Source organism: Pelophylax lessonae (genome assembly GCF_965119305.1).
Source record: "Pelophylax lessonae genome assembly, chromosome: 9".
NCBI classification, from domain to species: domain Eukaryota; kingdom Metazoa; phylum Chordata; class Amphibia; order Anura; family Ranidae; genus Pelophylax; species Pelophylax lessonae.
The window spans coordinates 136,719,907-136,740,058 of record NC_138776.1 but is presented as its reverse complement, the minus strand read 5'-3'; the positions used below and the strand labels follow the sequence as shown (position 1 = coordinate 136,740,058).

Genomic DNA, 20,152 nt, shown 5'->3' with positions numbered 1-20,152 from the left:
CGATTTGAGTTGATTAATCCAGTGCTCCAGGTTTCTGGATAAACAAAGTGGTCGCCTTAGCTGGTTTGAGATTGCCCAAGCTTTGAGAGTGAGAGACAGACCACAGTAATTCGGGCAAGAAGCACAATTCAACCCTTACCTGGGCTTTGCTGGTACCTGTGCCTGTCCCACTTGCTGCTGAGCCCACTTCCATAGCGGTGTTTTGCAGGCACTGCCAATTGCTAGGAAAGTGCCGCAATTATGTACCAGCATCAATCCTCCCCTCTCCCGCTGTGCTCCAGGCGGAAGTGACGCCTCGCGCCTGCTCCATGAGCACTGCCCTTTGCCGGATACCTCAACTTCCGGCCAGGCGAGTCCCTACCCACATCTGGAAAAAAAAAAAAAAAAAAAAGAGGGGGTGGTTTTAAAATACAATGGCGGGAAGAAAAATGTAAAAAAAGGGGTATGGTGGAGCAGGAAGCCTGGTCTCAGGACAGCACCTTAAGAGTGCTTGACTCCCCACTAGGTGTACCTCAGCCAGAGAAAATAACTGATGAGCTGTGGGGAGTTTGGTGGATGTGGTGTTTTTCTGTTTGCAAGTGGGAAGAGCCATCTCTCAAGGTGCTATCCAGAAAGAAGTTTAGAAAAAAAAAAAAAAAAAAAAAAAAAGTTCGAAAGACCCCTGCACAAATACCATGTGACAAAATATTGCAACGGCAGACATTTTTTTCTCCAGAGTCTCTGCTAAAATATATCTCATTTTAACTTGTAAGAAACTGTGTGCAGACATTGTGTTTTTTCCTTTTAGTCTTAAATTTTTTTTCCATCCAGCTGCATCCTTTATAATTAACCTTTTGGTGAAATATATTGTGCACACCAAAATTTAACTTCTACTAAGTATTACTGAAAACAGATTGCAAAGCGATTGATCAATGTAAAAATGGAAACTGCCACATTTCGTTTACATGGTTTCTTTCCAATAGATTCTAGTGGCTGGAAGTAATTTTTAGCCATAAAAATGTGCAGTAACACGCAAAAAAAAAAAAACCCACACACACCAAACAAATCTTTCAAGGTCAAAATCTCAGCACTTCCAAAGCACCTTATCAGACACTCCTCTGAGCCAGTAATAGTCAAACGCTTTCATTTTGTGGTTTGGTGCTATTCACAACACAGTAAGATAGTATTCATTACAACTTTTATTAACAGTTTTATAACAAATAAAAAAACAAACATAATACTTCCACAGGAAGACTGTTCATTAATATAACCTTGAAGTCAAGTAAAAGTGCAGTGATGGGCATGGCATTCCAAGAATCTAGAAAAAAGACACTGGTACTTTAAAAAGAGCTTTCTCAGGTCCAAGGTAAACCTCTACTGTGACAAGGAAGGTCTATTGCTCTCTAACCTACAGTTAAAAGCAAACAAAGTAGAAAGAAGTGCATAGTGAACTAGTGGTATCTCAGACTGCAATTTCCTCCTTGTCTTCAAGAACCATAAATGACCCACTTTCTTCGCAAGGTGGATTTTTCATTTGTGCTAGAAAAGAATGGAATAAGTGTTAACCATAGTAACACAGGATTTTGTATTATAGCATGCTCAACCGTTTGTTATAAAATGCATTATTTTGAGCAGGGTTTGACAAATTTGCTTGGAATCTAGGAGCCAGCTTTTTTTTTTTTTTTTTTTTTTTTTTTTTTACAACAAAGCTTTATTTTCAATGACAAAAATGACTGATCTTAAATTTACACATAAAAGACTAGAATCAATCCTAGGCATTAAACTTGTGTAGATAATGAATATATTCTGATTTGACACACCAGGTGTTTAATGCAATGTCATTTTTTTCACTTGGCTTATTGTGGCCATGAAAATATGCCTTGTAATTTTGCGTGTGATGGGCAGCGGCTCACTAGGGAAGGACAGTGCAGCAAGGTGGGGGCGATAGGAGAGCCAATGACCAAGAGTATCACGTGCCGCCTTAGGCCCCTCCGCTCAGCAGAATCCGCTTTCTCAGCGGGGATCTATGCTGATCCGCGCTAAGCAGGTGGATGACCGGTCCTGTTCACTCTATGCAGACACAGCCCATTCTCCTCTATGGGGCAATCAGATGGAAACGGACAGTCTGTCCGTTTCCATCTGATGCCATCCAATCAGATTCACCGGACGGATGGAAAATGGAACCACCATCCATCTGTTTTTAGCGAACAGGATCGGATGGCAGCGGATTGCCACTCCATAGGGTAGACTAAAAGGTCTAATTAGGTCTACCTGTGTGAAAGGGGCCTTCCGGCTGTGGCAGGGCGATTATGAAAAAGGGACAGAAACCCTCCTGCAGTGCACCCCAGGCGCCAGGTCGCTAATTCTAGTTGCCAATGCGACCTGGCGCCTGGGCTTTGTTGAGCTCTGATTTTGAGTAGTGTTACAGGTCAATAGGAACATGTACAGTTCAGATTTGGTGTGTTCGATTTACAGTCGAGACACCTGAATAAAACCTATATTCACAGATGGGGTACACTTCTGCACTGAAAGCAGCCAAAAACGAAGTCAGGGCTCAGTTGGCTTGCAAACAGCCTTTAGTGGTGTTCAGGTCATGGGCAAGCAACACACTCCATGTCTTTTGTATGCATTATGTCGCCTAGAAGGCTCAACTCACCAATGAGGTCACTTCTATCCAGTAACAATTCGAGGTCCTTGTCACTCATGACTTTTCCATTGGATCCTTTTACTTCTCTGAAAGTAGAGACACTCAAACATCTCACAAAAGATTTATTAAAAAGCGGCCAGTGAACACTTCACACAGTACTTAGATCATACCACGCTCAAACAACTCTATGCAATTATTATTACACAGGACAAAATGCGCCATTATGCACATGAGCTTGAAACCCACTTGGTCCATACTTCCCATTGAAAATTGTTTACTGTACAGCATGCACTATAAATTCCAAATGCAATTTAAAAATGGTACCTGGAACTCAATGGTTAAAGTTTAAAAAAAAGAAAAATTGCATGTTTTTGGGAGGTAAAGTGCATTTTTTCCTCATCTCAGGAACCTGCAAAGCAATGGATCGCAGGTCAAATGTCAGGCTCCTGCACACTCCTACTGCTCTGTGCTCTCACCTCTGTACAGGCTATCAGTTTCAGAGCTGTAGAAAGAATGGAGTAAGAGTGTGCTGATAGCATTCTTGCAGTTCATTTGAACTACAAGTAATTCCGTTGCAGACAGATAAGGCTTAAAGAGGAAGTAAACCCTCCTCAGGAAGTTGTACCTATAGGTAAGCATATATTAAGGCTTACCTATAGGTACTGTAAATATCTCCTAAACATGCACCGTTTAGGAGATATTTACCTTTAAGGCAGCCAGTGACACTGGCGCATGCGCTCTGAAGGAACGGCAGATCGTGCCGTTCCTTCAGAGCCCCGTGCCGTGACCGTCGGCTCCCGCGCGGGAGTGACGTCACCGCGGCTCCGGCCAATCAGATGGCCGGATGCCGCGATCCCGGAAGACTGGCAACTATACATGTCGCCCGTCATACAGGTAAGCGGACGGCACGGCGGGGGCTTGTTCTAAGGTAAGTATTTCACATTGAGCTAGTATGCGATGCATACTAGCTCATTATGGGTTTCTCTTTCAGGATGTAAAGAAGAGAAAAAAAAATTCTCGGTGTACAACCTCTAATACATTCACAGATCGCTTAGAATGAATGATGTGGCTGTGTGGGTGGAGTACATTTTAATAAAGCTGAATTTATTCAATTTCACCTGGTCGTTAAAGGATAAGGTATAGACATCACTCTCTGCAGCTGCACGTCTTCCGTCAGCTCCCAACACTAACTGCCACAGTTAAGGCCTCAAACACACAAAGGCATTGTTCAACATCTGCTGATACTTAAGGACTACGTTGCTAGAGGCTTATTAAATGTTTGCAGAACCTAATGGTCTGTAGGCTAAACAAACAAGATTACATAATGCCTATATGTTTGGAGCCCAAAACAACAACAGCCCTTTCACACAACCCATTTATTCATTGCTGCCATATTGCTTTACCAGTTACAACTCATCACCGAGAAGGACATAAAGTCTACATCCCCTACTATTCAACTTTGTTTTTGTCCAATATAATTTAATTTCATGCTCGATTGTTACAGGTTCGAGCTTACATTTTTGATCTGTGTACCTGTTCTAGGTCAGATCAGTGACAAATGTCGGTGGTTAACGAAAATTAGTTTTTTCAGAGTCTGCAAAATTTCTCTCCGGACAGAAAAACATAACCCCTATTCTTACCTTTCATGATCCCGAGATTGAAGTAACTCCAGTAATTCTTTTGGATCAAGACAGCTTTTAGACTGGTTCATTCCATTGTGCCCACCTTTAAATTTATCTGGAAAAAAAATATATATGACTTATAGCTTTACATGTCTATTTTTAGAATGCCATATGTTTACGGTTTTCAAATGGGAAATACTGCACTTTAGCTTTATCAGATGTACGGATCAGAGGCAGCTTGGAAATCAAGAGCCAGACCACCCACCCCTCGTCGAGGGGGACACCATGACAAACCCCACACCAATGGTTCACTATCAGAACTATAACATTAGCCAAAGTCCTTTACAAAAGTGGTAGAATTAACCTAAATGTACGCTTGCTAAAATACTAGAAAATCACTCATGTTTTTGTAAATATTTTCCTTAATATCTTACAGGTTTGTTCAGTACTTGGGACACACCGAGTAAGGTTAAATTTAAAAACTACTACATAAAATTTTTACCCCGTGGAGCCAGCAGGTGGCAGAGTTTGACAATTCATAGTGGTAATAAACCCTTTACATAAACCCACTGAAATTACAAGATTTAGGCGATACAGTTATGAAGCCAACCCCCCCCCCACACACACCCCTCCACAAAGAGGATCTACTACATACATCTATGCTATATCAAGGGATGTGAATCGGGGGGGGGGGGGGGGGGGAATGGTTTATGTATACAAATGCGATTCATTTGCATGGTGGGACAGTGAGGCTTTAAAAAATTTACAGTGTACACACACACACACACACACACACACACGTTCTCATAAATATCAGCAAGCACAATGATTCCAGCACTAGACCTCATGTAACTAAAATGGTAACCTGTGAAAGGTTTATAGGCGTTGCCTATGGAGATATTTCAGGTACAATAGTTTGTAGGGTGTATGCAAATTTTACAGCGCTGACACAGGCATCTATTTACGTGGCTTTTCATTTATATTTTACTAAAAATTTTGATATTCTATGTGTTCACTAAAATTCATTAAAGTAAATGATGAATATACATACATACATACATACGTATGCAAGAAAATATCCAGTGAGTAACAAAAGAACCACTCTTTACAACCAGGTATGCAGAATACCATCTCTGAATTCACAACACATTGAAACTTGAAGCATATGGGCTACAGCAGCAGAAGACCTGATGCCACTTCTGTCAGCTGGAAAATGTAGCCTGGTCTGAGGAGTCTCAATTTCAGCTACAACATTCAACAGATGGGTTAGAATTTGGCGTAAGCATGGATCCATCCTGCCTTGCATCAGTTCAGGCTGGTGGTGGTGGAGTAATGTGCGGGATATTTTTATTAGCACAGTTTGGCCCATTTAGGCCGTGGTGTTTAAACTATGCTCAGTTGATACTACCTGAGAATTGTTTTTGACCATGTCCATCCCTTTATGATTACAGTGTACCCATCTTCTGATGGCTACTTCCAGCAAGATTTCACAACAGAATTAAATTTGATTAAATTATAAAATTAAAAAGAAATTTAACAGAATATGCCACACAGAATTAAAGGTTCAGTTCTGAAGGCAAAAGGGGTCCAACCCAGAACTAACTAGCTAACTAGTACCTAATAAAGTGTATGTGGGGGGGGGGGGGGGGCGCGCGCATGTATGGGGGGGTGGGCGTGTTGTGGTGTGGGGGGGGGGGGGTGGTTATAATTGGCCTAGACTCAGTCAATACTGTGCAACACAAAGCAGGCAAGTTTGCATTGGAATTTTACGAGCTCTGGGTCACAACATATCAAACCAAATACCTTTAACCCCAAAACACATTCAGGTTTAACCACACTGAAAGTAATCGAGTGATTTACAGTAGACCAATTACTCACTTTACAGCCGGTTGAAGAGCGAGCACAACCTTGTGGCTGCTTAATGGAATACAAGGTCGTGTGGGACAGCAGGCATTGTAAGTAAACCTTGTACTATTACAAATTCAAGTTTATTTTAAGATACAAGGGTAGGCAACTGCTTACTTTTGTGGATCACCAGCTTTTCTAGCTTCCTTTTGGCGGCTGCTCTTTCCACAATCTTTTGATCTATAGTATTTGCCGTCACAAGTCTATACACCACTACAGGTTTTGTCTGACCAATTCTGTGGCATCTGTCCTGGGCTTGAAGGTCAGCTTGAGGATTCTGTACAAATTTAGAAAATGGACATTTAGAAAAAGCATCTATACCAAGGACACAGACCATCTGAAGCCATCAAATTCAGACATGTAACTACTTTTCAGCCACTATGTGCAAGCAAAGGGAAACAAAAAAACACAATAAAGCAAGTCCCTTCAACTGCACAGGAGTCAAGCAGTTAAACACATGGTACTTGGATGGGGAATTGGGAGAAAACAGCCCTAGGAGAGTGAGCAGGAAGAGAAGGGAAGAGAAAAAAAAAAAATAAAAAAAAAAAAAAAAAACCACAGAACAGAAAGGAAAGTGCCTATTGCACATTTTTGAATCAGTGACAAAGTATTAAAGCAAGAGGGTCATAACAGTTTCCTGTGACTGAAGTACTACAGAAGCACCAAGATAGTTATTCGACCCCTGTGTGCACAGTTGGGATTGGTTTGCATGCTAGCAAGAAAACAATTTTCTAGCCAAGATGTTGTTGCCAATATAGGATTACAGAATTGCCATTAGGAGAGTTTACATTGAGGGGGCTATTAATTCTACCCTACCATGGACACTAGAAAAAAAAAAAAATAGACATTTTATAAGAGACATGGCATTTACCCAGTCACTGTCGTAAAGGATTACTGTATCCGCAGCTGTCAAGTTAATTCCCAGTCCCCCTGCCCGTGTGCTAACCAGAAAGATGAAAACATCAGGGTCAGTATTAAACTTGTGCATCTGTGAAAAAGGAGGAAAAAAAAAAAGTTAAAGGGGGCATCACAGGACACATCAGTAGGTACTCAATATTTTAGTATACAGAGCTAAAACCTCACATTCTCTTCTCTTTCTGCATACGCCATAGATCCATCCAATCTACAGAAGTTGAAATTTCTGTAATAGCAGTAATCCATTATTATGTCCAACATCATTGTCATTTGTGAGAAGATCAAAATCTGAGGGGGGAAAAAAAAAAAAAAAAAAAAAAACAACACGCAAGCATGAAAAAAATGATACTTCTAAAAAAAAAAAAAAAAAAAAAAAAAAAATGAAAAGCAGGCTTTGAACTTGCACAAATCTATAGGTAAAAAGTAAGCAGCATTAATACCTTGTGCCCTCTTTTTTTCATTTCTGGCAACATTCGATCCAAGATCAAGAACTTTCCTGAACTATTTATCAGTTCCTTATCAATCTGGCAAAAAAAACAAACAAACTTGAGACTTGTTTCTGTGCAAAACATTCAATACATTGGTTTACGTATATGCGGTGCAAGATGCGCAATTTTACATGCATCTGCCACCGGTGTCAAATGTTAACAGATGGCAAAATGCAGTCAGATTGCAAGAATCAGATCGCCAAAACAAACAAAAAAATGGGGGATTTTTGACTAGCCGTAAAATCCATTTCTCTGAATTGATGGACACAGCTCCTGATATTCACAACCATTGGGTTACATTGCCCCCTACAGGAGTAGGACACTAGGCAGAAAATAATTCTGGCTACACCCATGGGCAGTCCCAGGGGGTATACTCTGCTATAGCCACTCTTTTACAAGCAGTGTCAGGAGAATTATAGCTCCACAGAGCACCGGGTGGGTGCTGTGTCCGTCAATGAACATCAGAGAAATTAATTTTACGGCAAGTCAAAAATCCCATTTTCTCTTTCCTTCATTGAGAGACGTCCCAAAGCAGTATTAAACCCGAGAGGTAAGAACAAAAATTCCCAAGGCTAAAACATTAGCCAACCAGGCAACAGGAACTCTGAATACTAGAGCCCACCTGGAAAAAATAAACCCCCCAAATACACCCTCAAGAGGATCAGGTTCTCTTAAACAGCAGCCTGCGAATCCTTGCGGTCAAAAAGGAAGCATCCGCAGATGCCATCATCCATTTTATAAAACTTTGTAAAAAAGTGTGCACCGACAACCAGGTGGCCACCTTGCAAACCTGCATCACTGAAGCCTGATGACAAAGCCCAGAAGGCACTAAGCGCCCTAATAGAGTGCGCCTCAACAGGGAAAAGGAGGAACCCGACTCCTGATGGAAAAGGGCCTGAACCGTCTGATTCATCTGGAAATGGCCACAGAGGAAGCCGACAACCCTTTGAGGTCCACCCGTGAGCACAAAGAGAGTCTGACTTGCTGAAAGGGTGTACCTGGCAGCTATGGAGTCTAATTGCCCAGACCACATGCAAGGCAATTTCTTTCGGATGTTTAGGCCTGGGAACGGCTCTGATGAAGAGGGTTTTCCCTTGAAAGGCATCAGCCCCATCACCACGGACGCTTTCCAGTCCTGCTTTTTTAAAAAGCATCTTTGTCTTGGAGGTCTGATTGCAAAAGGAACTTTATGCTTACTTTCAGCATATGCTTGGGAGTATAATGTATGACATACGTTTTTAATTTTCCAATAAATCTCTTGCCACATTGCACTAGGTCAGTGCGCCCTTCTCTTGTTTTCAGTTTGTATCGATACCCATCGTCCTGAGAGGTAGCAAGATCCTAAGTGCCAGCAATAAAGCCGTCCCTTGAACGAAGGAGATTTTACTTTTTTTTTTTACAGGGAAGTCGACACAAGGTCTTCATTCAAATGAAAATCCAAGACAACCTTTGGAAGCAACGACAGACAGGGGCGAAGAACCACCTTATCTCTGAATCACCAGGTAAGGTGAACGACAGGTTAACATCTCCAGTTCCAACACCATGAACGCAGAGGTGATAGGTCACTAAAAAGGCCACCTTCAGGGACAGCGTAAGCAGGGGAATCTCCCAAATATTTTTAAAGGGAGGCTTCTGTAGAGCTGAAAGCACCAAATTAAGACCCCAAGGCGGCAACAGAGCCCGCCCTGGAGGAACCAAAATGGTCAGACACCCTGAAGAAAGGTATGCACAAGGGAGTGTGTGGCCAAAGGTCGTTGGAAGAAGACTGCCAAAGCAGATACCTGGCCCTTGATGCACTCACAGCCAATTACTGTCCAACCCCCAGTTGAAGGAAGGCTAGGATCTGAGCCACAAGAAGGAGCAAGGATGAACCCCAAGAGACTCACACCACACAATGTACGTCTTCCATGTACAATGGTAGATCTTCCTAGAAGTAGAATTCCTAGCTTCCAACAGTGTAGGAATCACCAACTCCTGATAAACCCCTATTCTTCAGCACCTGGCGTTCAACAGCCAAGCCGTCAAAACCAGCGACTAAAGCAGGATGGAAGATCGGTCCTTAGAACAGAAGATCCTCCCCGAGAGGAAGCGGTCAAGAAACATTGGCGACCAGCATCCCCCTGGTGATTGACATAACACGGCCGCATTGTCCGATTGAATGCACACTGGACAACCCTGAAGACGATCCATCCAATGATCCAGACCGTCTGATCACATGGAGTTCCAAGAAAAGGAAGATCAATCAAGGCCTTTTTTGAAGGCTGAACCGCAGACCATCACTTGAGCCAAAAGGCACGCCCCAAGGACCACTGCCAAAACAGATGCGAGCCATCAGGGGAGTCGCATCCAAAGAGGCATCAAGATATAAACTGCAGCCCCTGGGCTAGCTGGTCTGCCAGCCCAGCAAAGGAAGGGGGGAGCGGTTTACCCCTCCAGGTCACAGTGTAGGAGCTTAGCCCACTCAGTCAGTTTGCGACACGACACTAGGGCAATTGTGAATACCGACCTCATTGCCAAACCAGCCAGAGTGTACATAGTGCGGGCCATAGCCTCCGCCTTGCGGTCAGCCGGATCCTTGTAGGCCAGGGATTCTTAAACCGGAATCATGGTTGCCTTGTTCAATCTGGAAACAGGAGGGTCCACCACCGGTGGCACAGTCCACTTCTTAAGTGACTCCTCATAGGGGTAATGTCTAGTAAAGCACTTCGAGACCCCCACAGGGACACTTTGGTCATCCCCCACCCTTTAGCGACAATTTGGTCAAGATAGGCAGGAAAAAGAAACCCCTTTGCCGCTCTGGATGGCTTGTGAGTGCCAAAGGGCACCTGCATCTTAGTCACAGATTCATCCTCCCATCTTCAGAGTCTCATGCACATATACAATCAGTGCATCCACCAGCGCCTTTTTGTGCACGGTCGCAAAAGAGGAGGAATCATCCTCACTATCAGAGGATTCCAGGTGCATGGTTGAAGACCCAGCAGGGTGGCCCACTTCCGCGGCAGCCAAATCAGATTGAGATATGAGGCAGGGGGCACTTTTTGCTGCCTGTTGCCCGCAAGCCACCGCCACCTGGGACACAAGGGACCAGGACAGCCATCAGTGGATGGATGGTTGGGACCCAGAGGGCCCCGCAGCCTCAGAGGGGATCAGGTGGGGAAAATGTGCTCCAAAAGACTCCACGATTCACAAAAGGGGGCCCCACAAAAGTAACACTACTAAGGGACAACCTCCACCATGCTGGCCACACCAACCAGTCGCCAGGCAAAATGGCAGAACCACAAGGCTTACAGGGACCGAGGAGGGAGACCAGGACCCAGGGACAGATCAAGGCAGGATGGGAGGCACACCCCCCTGCCCCCCCCCCCCCCCATCACCAGTTAGTGCCCTGCCCCCATCGCAGGGAAGTGGCAAGACCACCCAAACAGTCCCTGCATGTGTGTGTGTTTAACGTTGCAGTGCAAATTAAGCCAATACAAAATGAATAGGCTAAAATCGCACTGCTAAGAATCGCATGTAGATTGAAAAGGAATGCAATCCGATTCCTATCCGAATCACAAGTGGTGTCCAGCACCACATATGCGTGAACCGATCCTTAGTCGCAGCCATGTTCAAACTCTTCAGTTACACATAAAGACTACCTCTTGAAGCCTTACCTTGAAGTCCTGGGTTACAGGATCTAGAGGATATTCAATCAAATATGGGTGGTTACAACATTTTCTCAGCAACATCATGATATTCCTCATTTTAAGGTTCACTTCTGCATTCCCTGGCATATTGACTTCCATCACAGTCCTGCAGAAGACAGTTTAGTTTACACAAACATCTACAGCTGGTTGCCAATGAGGGAGAAGAGTTACATAGCAAATACCTTTCTTGCTCAGCTTCCTGCTGTTTGAGGAGGTTACTGATGAACTTTTCAAGTTCATTCGGAGTTTCTTTATCCAGCTCACTATAATTGACCACTTTGCGACTTCTTCTTTTTCCTCTTCCATTAGATATTTGTACTGGCTCTGTGGGCTAAAGAAAAAAAAAAAAACACACCAAAATGTAAACACTAGTACATATTGCCAAATCTCTACCCAGTTGTCCTTTATGTTTTATAGTCTTAACAGCAAAAAATAAAAATAAAAGCTGCATGGGGGGAATTGTATTACAATTCTAAACCGCAGATAGACCCAGAAAGCAGTTCCCAGTTAAGCGCTACGTAAAATATATCTAAAAGGGGAACTCCTTCAGCCCGGATCCCTCACACGACCACTTCTCACCGTGTGCTGGTCTTTAGTCATTTTCACTGATCAGTGCAAAATAACCCAACTCCTGTGCAGGTGTCAAGTTATACCAGCACAAAGGGATCACGATGGCTATTTAAGCTGAGCATGTGCAGCTCTGTTTACATATGACCGAACTGCGATCAGGCAGTTGCGTGGATTTTATTGCAGGAGAGATTGCATATCTTCTGCAATAAACTGCATGTCTAGTTGCAGTCTTCATAAACGCCTTCAGTATTATTGGAAATATTGAAATTAAAATTTGGTTGCCATAAGAAAATTGCTCCTTTTAATCTTCAGTTTCACAATTCAGTATTTAGTTTCACTTCAGATAGGTTCCCATGCAGAAGTCTTGCATGCTCAGTTTTATGCATAACAGAAAACCCTAGGAGAATCATGAATCATGAATAGAGATGCATGACTATTTTACACTGTTACAAAAGTGTAAAAATAAATCTTTAATGCCCATTGCATTCAGGAGTGTGCCAACTCCCACAGATTGGCAGACTAGTGGTGTCATCAATATAGTGCATTGCAATAACTTCCGATAACATGCAAAAGAGGTTTACCAAGAAAGCTTGTGTATGGAGTCAGCGATTTCCTACTCCAAAAGGAACAGCAGTTCACATGAGCCAAATTAATGGCACCAAGACAGCATGAAAAACATACCATGCTCACCCCCCCCCCCCAACCTAAGTCGGGGGGAACGGGGGGTGAACACCAAACATGCATGGCCCCAGCCAATGAGATGCAATACAAAATTAGACAATTGTTTTTTTAAGTCAAAAATCAAAATGCAGCTTAGCGACTACCTTGTCCTGTCCCACAATTTTTTCAATGGTCCGATTCACTATGGCTGTGTAAAACTCCTCTTGTTTCTTTGTTAATGGAGCATAGACAATAACTTCTCGCTTTGGGGGAACCTCCAGTGCTACATCAGTTTTTAGTCTTCTTAACAGGAAAGGTGTTAAAATCTAGGATATATATAAAAAAAGTTTGCTTGTTAACAGAAAACCAGGGATGCAATAGCGGGATAGGATTTTTTTTTTTTTTTTTTTGGGGGGGGGGGGGGGGTGCAGGCTGCCCAATTGAACATTTAAGATATGGCATTACCTGGTGCAGCATATGTAAAATGTTCTGCTCACGTTCCTTGACCACAAGGTCTTCAGCATTCTGAGTGATACCAGTTATATCAAACCAGGATTCAAAGCTTTAGAAAAAGGGATCATGAAAACAAATGGTGAGAAAGCAAGCCAGTGTGTAAATCGCCAATATGCTGAAGACAAATCAGTGTTTAGTTACCTTCTTAAATCATCAAACACATCTGGTAGCAGGAAATTCAAGAGAGACCACAGCTCTGCTAGATTGTTCTGTAGTGGTGTCCCAGTGAGGAGCAGCTTATTGTCAGACCGAAATTGCTTTAGTTCTCTTATGAGGCGACAGTTCATATTTTTAATCCTGTGCCCTTCATCTAGAATCATGTATTTCCAGGATCTATGCTGTAGAATTCACAAAACCACACAAAATTAGGTAAAGACAAAAAAAAACAAAAACACCCCACTGCATTTTAAAAAAGGCAGGAGTGGGCAACCTTTCAGAGCTTGCCATTTACCTGGACAATATGGAGGAATGCAAAGATCCCTGTGGGTTGGGACTACTAGGCAACACAAAGACATGCACCCAATAAAGGAGGTAGTGTTCTGTACCCTACCCCCCCCCTGCCAACTGCTAGGACTGCCTACCAAGCAACCAATCACTGAGGCAGCTCTCTCCCCTCCATCCAGCACTATGCTGCCTCCTGCTCTCCAGTAAATGGGTGTAAAGAGTCAGACCAGTGGTCACGATCTGCCCCCCCCCCCCCCGGTCGATTGTGATTGACGACCCCCGCTTTAAAGTACATATCTGTACAATATTATACAATACCTGCAAGACCGGACGATCCCTCATGGCAATCTCAAAAGATGTGATAACCACAGGATAAATCTGCAGAGCCCCATTTCGTTTATTAATTTTTTGGGCCAATTGACGACGTTCTTGTTGGTTACCATGGTAAAGCAGCACTGGAATCTGCAACACATTACAAATGTCTTTCAATGAAATTGAAAATAACCTATCTGTACATTGTTGCAATGGTATTTTTGACATAGCTGTCTAAGTTACAAAAAAGTGTACATCCACAATTCTTTTTCAGATTACTTTTCTGTATAGAAATTCTTTATACAGGTGGTCCCCAGGTTACAAACATCCAACTTACAAAAACGGAGGGAGACAACAGGAAGGGAGAAGAAATCTAGCCATAGGAAGGGAAATTCACTCCTGTAAGAGTTCATGGGTGTCTCCACTGAAGCTTTATCACGAATCCTTGTGTAGCACCCTCCTAGGTAGGTGCTAGGTAAAAGCATTGTTTGCTCTGCCTGCTTATCAGGGGAGCCTGATTGTTAGTTTTGCCTGTTGCATGTGTCCATGTGTGATTTATCTGGTCTGAGGGAGTGTCCCCACTGTATCCAAATAGGGGAGCCTGTTGGACAGTGGAGGAAACCCAGCCAGTGACAGGCTTTTGTAGCTGTCGCAGTGGGTTGGCACAGAGAGTGGTGCATCCTGGGATTTTCTATAAAAGCCAAGGGCACGTGTGACAGGGCGTCTTTGGGTGGGAAGCCAGGTTCCAGGAGGAGGGTGACGGCTGTCTCTCCTCCTGTCAGCAAGGAAGGTGGTCACAGGCAGTCGGCCTAGTGGACCAAGTGTGTGATACTGAGCCAGGAGGTCCAGGATACTGACGAGTGAAGCGGAGCCAGGGGGAAAAAAAAAAAAAAAAAAAAAGTGTCTGAGTACCGGGAAGCTTGCCAGGGGTCTGCCCAGGAAGGGGTCCACTCCAGTGGAGAGTGAGTGAACAAGAGCTAGCATGCATGGAAAGTGAGAAAGGGGGTGCCAGGTTAGGACCCTGAAGAGGAATTCATTCAGGAAAATATCTGCCAATTCAGGAACATATTTTACATCACTTCAGTGGCAAGGTGAAGCAGCGGCCTTGCCGCACACACTACAGTCAGTTGTCCTCAGAAATTGTGCATAGCTCAAGTTGGAGTATCCCACTCATCCCTTCTCCCATCCAAGTTCTAAAATAAAACAAAAATCCTCTGGACTGTTCATTGTCTGAGCCAAGTCTTAAAGTGATAAGTTTTACAGACTGTTGCTATGGGTAACCCAGGGGAATCCACACTCAGCAGCTCCCTAGGGGGCAGTGCTACACTTGTTTCCACAACAACCCAAAATTTTCAAAATCCGGTTGTCATAGGGACAGAAAGTGAGGTGAAATCTTCTGAACAGGGGTGCAGACAGCAAAACAAATACAGAGGTGTTAACCTTTCCCTATGCCATCTAAAAAAAACGTAAATATTTTGACTGGGGCTACACTTTAAAATGTACCTGTTCTGACTAACAAATTCAACTTAAACCTACAGTCCCCATCTTGTTTGTAACCCGGGGACCGCCTGTACTATAACTCACTGCTCAAAACAATGAAAAAAAAAAAAAAAAAAAAAAGTGAAGAGTTTCAAGCTGCCTTATTGATTTGGCTCCTTCTCAAATCAAATCCCTTTTATGCCAAAAATGACAAAGTTTAAAAAAAGGGCTCTTGCACATGGTAGTATCTTACGGCATATAAGCTGTAGTTGTGGGCTCTGAAGGCTCATTTATGCCCATCTGTACCACCACCCCCCCTTTGAGGATAAAGGGGAGCAGTAAAAACACAGCTCATGTGTGTTTATTTTAACCACCACCCCCACCCCTAGCATCTCTCTTGTATAGAAGAAACCTAGTGAACTTTTAAAGTTTACATGTTCGCCACTGACTCATGAATACCCTTTATTAGGATAATGCAGAAATCAGAACTGCAACCATTTTAATCAATCAAGGTATTTGGAAACTTAAATTGTCTATAACCAGAATTTAACAGTCCAAGATTAGTGAACCTGTGTCCCGAGACCTAGTCATTCCACCTCCAGGCAGTGCCATCTTTCATCTGGAACAGCATAGAGAAGAAGCCAGCTGCCCATCACAGCCTGCTCATCCTATACCAGTCATAGGTTACGGATCTTTTCATACTATCAAAGAACAGTTAAAAATAATGATTGGGTTAACCGTATATCAGTTAGCAGCCATGTTTGGTGAAGCAAAACAGCTGACGCCTATTATGAAGTTATCCTCAATCTTGGAAATTAAGTGGCAACATTTAATTTAGCGAAACCACTAATCAACTATGGAAATAGTTGTCAACCATTTTCATAATTAGTTGGTCATCATGCATTTTTTTTTTTACATATCAGGAAATACAACAGTGAAGCAAACATACAGCTCAGTACACCACACCATCCACACAGGTCAGTAAGTGCCTGAGAGCTTGTGAATATGTGAGGAGCAATGCCTCATGGGACATGTAGTCCTGTGCAGGAAGTGAGTGGTTCTAAAGGCAGAAGTTGGTTTCACCTTGCTATAGGGGCAATCAAAGCACGTGTGTATTCTATAATCACCTTCACTGTTCCACAGTATAAATGAACCCCTTTATAGTAGCAATTATCTGCTCACTTTGTACTATAAAAGGCTAATTTTTGTTTTAACCCCATTATGACAGGTAACTAAAAAAGCTGCTGCTTGCGTTTTCGGTGCTTTTTGCAGAAACTACAGTTTAACATGATTTCCTATGGACATGTTCACATCTATGCTGTCAGTCGCTGCATATTTGGAAAGGTTCAAAATGACTTTTCAAAAACGCAAAACTTTTGGTTCAATAGAGAAGCTGCAAAAAAGCATGTTATGCGTTTTTGCGACAACTTGCGTTTTTTAATCTGCTTAACAAATCGGCTAAAAGAAAGCAAAAAAAAAAAAAAAAATGCAAAAGTGCAGCAAAATCGAATGTGCAAAAAACACAGCAAAAAGCACTGTAGAAATGGATCAAAAGCAAACTGCATAGGTGTGAACCGAAAAAAAAAAAAAAATGTACAAAATGTGCTGAAGGAAAGAATGTCGTCTGAAAAATCCTTTGACCAATATTCTGCTCCTTCGAAATTTCCCACCACTGGTCGAAAAACAAATGTAGATTTGACCCCACTAATGATTAGAAAATCAAACGTTTTTAAAATGACTTTGAAAGGAAGTCACTTTTTGTATGGCCAGCATAAGTGACAGCAGGTGCAGGTAGCCATTATCAAGCCACCTGTCCTATGACAAGGGAGTGTCATAATATATTACAGTTCCACTTCCCACCCGCCCTATAGGGAATTGACGGCGGGAAGGTGGTTGTTATCCTGACACGCTGTCATATGACGGCGGCAGGATGACGTGCAGAGCGGGGAATCGGTGCTGCAGTGTGTCAAACTGACACATCTCCGATCTCAGTAAAGAACCTACTGACGTAGGCTCTTTACCAGGTGACCAGCTTTGTCCAATCCTAAAAGTCAATTTAGGTATTGTTGCATGACCGCGCAATTGTCACTCAAAATGCAACAGCGCTAAAAGCTATAAATTGGCATGGGCGGGAAGGGGGGAAAGTGCCCGATATTGAAGTGGTTAAATAAAATTTGATCAGAGTGATCTTTACCAGATTCAACCTCCACTAGTATATACAGTATATCTCCTTCTGCGTTATTCTCAGTGATTCGAGATTTTGCTCCCCAACCATATACAGTAGTTGGTTATTTATATTTACCGCTGCATATAGATATTTAAAAATTGGCTTTTAAAAAAAAAAAAACTTTATAGTAACTAAATTATACACCACACTTTATGGTTAGATTAGACTAATCAGTATCAAGATTGTTAGTTGCAGTCCTAGACACAACTATGAAACATTTACAGTATAAAAGCACCCCCAGAAGCCTGCCATGTCTTCCAAAGATTAAGCGGAAGAGAACACAGATCCACAAGTAGACTTTTTGACTGAGGAAGGAAGCCAAGCATGAACTACACAAACTCCGTTTATTTTAATCTGTATAAAACTATACTACCTCAGGAGAGAACCGTTTGAACTCAGCTATCCAGTTAGGAAGAGTCGATAAAGGGCCACAAACTAAGAACGGTCCAGGTACGCCTCTTTCAACCATCATTGCTATAGTAGCAATACATTGGACAGTCTTCCCCAAGCCCATTTCATCAGCCAATATTCCATTAATTCCATTTTCCCACAACATCTGTCGAGGGGAAAAAAAAAAAAAAAAAAAAAAAAAAAAGGTTTACTACATAAAAACCCAAGCAAAAAGGTTACTACTCAATTAATAGCCATATAAACATATACACATATATTTTCATGAAATTCGTAAGTAATATGTAAATTGTGGCATTCCCTTTATATACAAGACGGCAACATGCATGGTTTTGTACATGTAATGTATTATATATGAAGGACAAGGTTTGGATCCATTCAGTAAGTCTCCACTAGGGGTCACCATTAGCCTAAGACATCGCTTTTACCTTTTATACATTGCAGTAATAATTATATAATTGGCAATAGGATTTAATAATGTTTTAGCAATATGAGATTATGTAGAGCATACGTCATATCCGGCCGATTGAACACATGCTGTAGGAAGCAGGAACCACCGTGCCACAGCTAACTGATGCATTGATTTTAACTGTAAGTGGATATTTTTAATTCAATAAAATTTACTTGATATTCTTCACCATGGTGGGCTTTATTTCTACATGGTACTGAGGAGGAACTTGGCCAGTGTTTACATTTAGCAGCTGTTTGCTTACCAACACAGAAACAGCGCTCTGGATACAGGGTTTGGATACAAGTTTGTCTTGGGGAGGACACAGCAGCCCCATACAGTCCTTGGTGTCACACAGGGCAATATAACAGTGTTCTGGTGAGTATGAAATCTGACACTTTAATTTTCACACATTGCACTTTAACCACTTGCCGACTGCCTAACGCCGATCTACGTCGGCGGTCAGCCCCTCACAGGCAAAGTGATGTAGGGCTACGTCACTAGCTTGTGAGGGTCTAGGGAGCGAGCGCGCGCCCCCGGAGGCATGGTCACGGACCCCCCCGCGCGTGTGACCAGCGGACCCGATGTCCCCTGGTCACTCGCGATCGGCGGGGGAGAGGGAGAATGTCAGGCAGCTTGTGTAAACAAGCCACCTGTCATTCTCCTCGCTGTAAAGACACTGATCACACGGATCTAGTATGTAGATCCGTTGATCAGTGTCCTTACAGCTCAAGCCACAGCCAATCACAGTAGAAAGCACGCCCCTAGGGATACACAGCCCCTCCCTCCCAAATAAAGTTAACCCCTTCACTACCAGTGTATTTTTACAGTAACAGTGCATATGTATAGCACTGATTACTGTAGAAATGTCACTGGTAACCCCAAAAGTGTCACAAATGTCAGTCAAGGGTCCGATCTGTCCGCCCCAATGTCACAGTACCGCAAAAAAAAAAAAAAAAAAAATATCGCAGATCGCCACCATTACGCATTAAAAAAACAAAAAATGACAAAAATCTTTCCCTTTGTTAGTAAACGCGATAACTTTTGCGCAAACCAATCAAAATACGCTTTTTGCGATTTTTTTTACCAAACATAGGTAGCATAAAACAAATTTGCCGAAAATGTTAAAAAATTTTGATTTTTACATTTTTTTTGGGGGGGAATTTCATATAAAAAAAATGTGAAAAATATTGTTATTTTGCAAACTTGACGCTCTTTTTTTGTTTATAGCGCGTGATATAAAAAAAAAAAAAAAAAAAAAAAAAAAAAAAAAAAAAAAAAAAAAATCGCACAGGTGATCAAATACCAAAAGATAGCTCTGTTTGTGGGAAAAAAAGGACGTCAAATTCGTTTAGGTACAGCGTCGCACGACCGCACAATTGTCCGTTAAAGTCACGCAGTGCCGAATCGCAAAATACCCCCTGGTCGGAATGGGGGTAAAATCTTCCGGGGCTTAAGTGGTTAAAGGCACATTTACCTCATCTGTCAGTAGCAGCTGTCTTTTTCATCATTCATTTACCGATTGTTGATTCACATTATTTAATTACACCACCTAACTCCCAAGCAGTGTTCCCTATGCGCGCACCCTAGTGTGAATGAAGGTCCCGCGCAAGCACCTATTCAAACCGCGCAGCCGCAGATGTGGCGGCCGTGTAGCAGAGCGTGCTCCGCGAGAGCACGCCCATTGTGTGACAATAGCGAATGAAAATTCGCTATTGTCACACGGATCCTCCTCCTGGCCAATCAGGGAGCGGGTCCTCCCGCTTCCTGATTGGCCGAAAGGCCAACTTCATGCCATTGGCATCTCTGCATTGATTTGGGGACAATGCTGTGGGCACTCTGCATTAAT

The 20,152-nt window shown here is 42.7% G+C and overlaps 1 protein-coding gene across 1 annotated transcript in view; it reads right to left on the bottom strand.

The window, feature by feature from the left end:
- Positions 1–1,221: 1,221 nt before the first annotated feature.
- HELLS (helicase, lymphoid specific) overlaps positions 1,222–20,152 on the bottom strand; it is a 34,864-nt gene continuing 15,933 nt past the window's right edge. Inside the window, exons 9-22 of the mRNA XM_082266850.1 lie at positions 17,821–18,003; positions 13,748–13,891; positions 13,127–13,323; positions 12,938–13,034; positions 12,637–12,798; positions 11,425–11,573; positions 11,210–11,348; positions 7,509–7,592; positions 7,237–7,356; positions 7,025–7,141; positions 6,271–6,430; positions 4,267–4,363; positions 2,636–2,712; positions 1,222–1,518 (exon numbers count right to left, since the gene is read on the bottom strand). Of these exons, the coding sequence (XP_082122976.1) occupies positions 1,442–1,518; positions 2,636–2,712; positions 4,267–4,363; positions 6,271–6,430; positions 7,025–7,141; positions 7,237–7,356; positions 7,509–7,592; positions 11,210–11,348; positions 11,425–11,573; positions 12,637–12,798; positions 12,938–13,034; positions 13,127–13,323; positions 13,748–13,891; positions 17,821–18,003 (1,803 nt within the window). The 3' untranslated portion in view covers positions 1,222–1,441. The remainder of the gene's footprint in view (positions 1,519–2,635; positions 2,713–4,266; positions 4,364–6,270; positions 6,431–7,024; positions 7,142–7,236; positions 7,357–7,508; positions 7,593–11,209; positions 11,349–11,424; positions 11,574–12,636; positions 12,799–12,937; positions 13,035–13,126; positions 13,324–13,747; positions 13,892–17,820; positions 18,004–20,152) is intronic.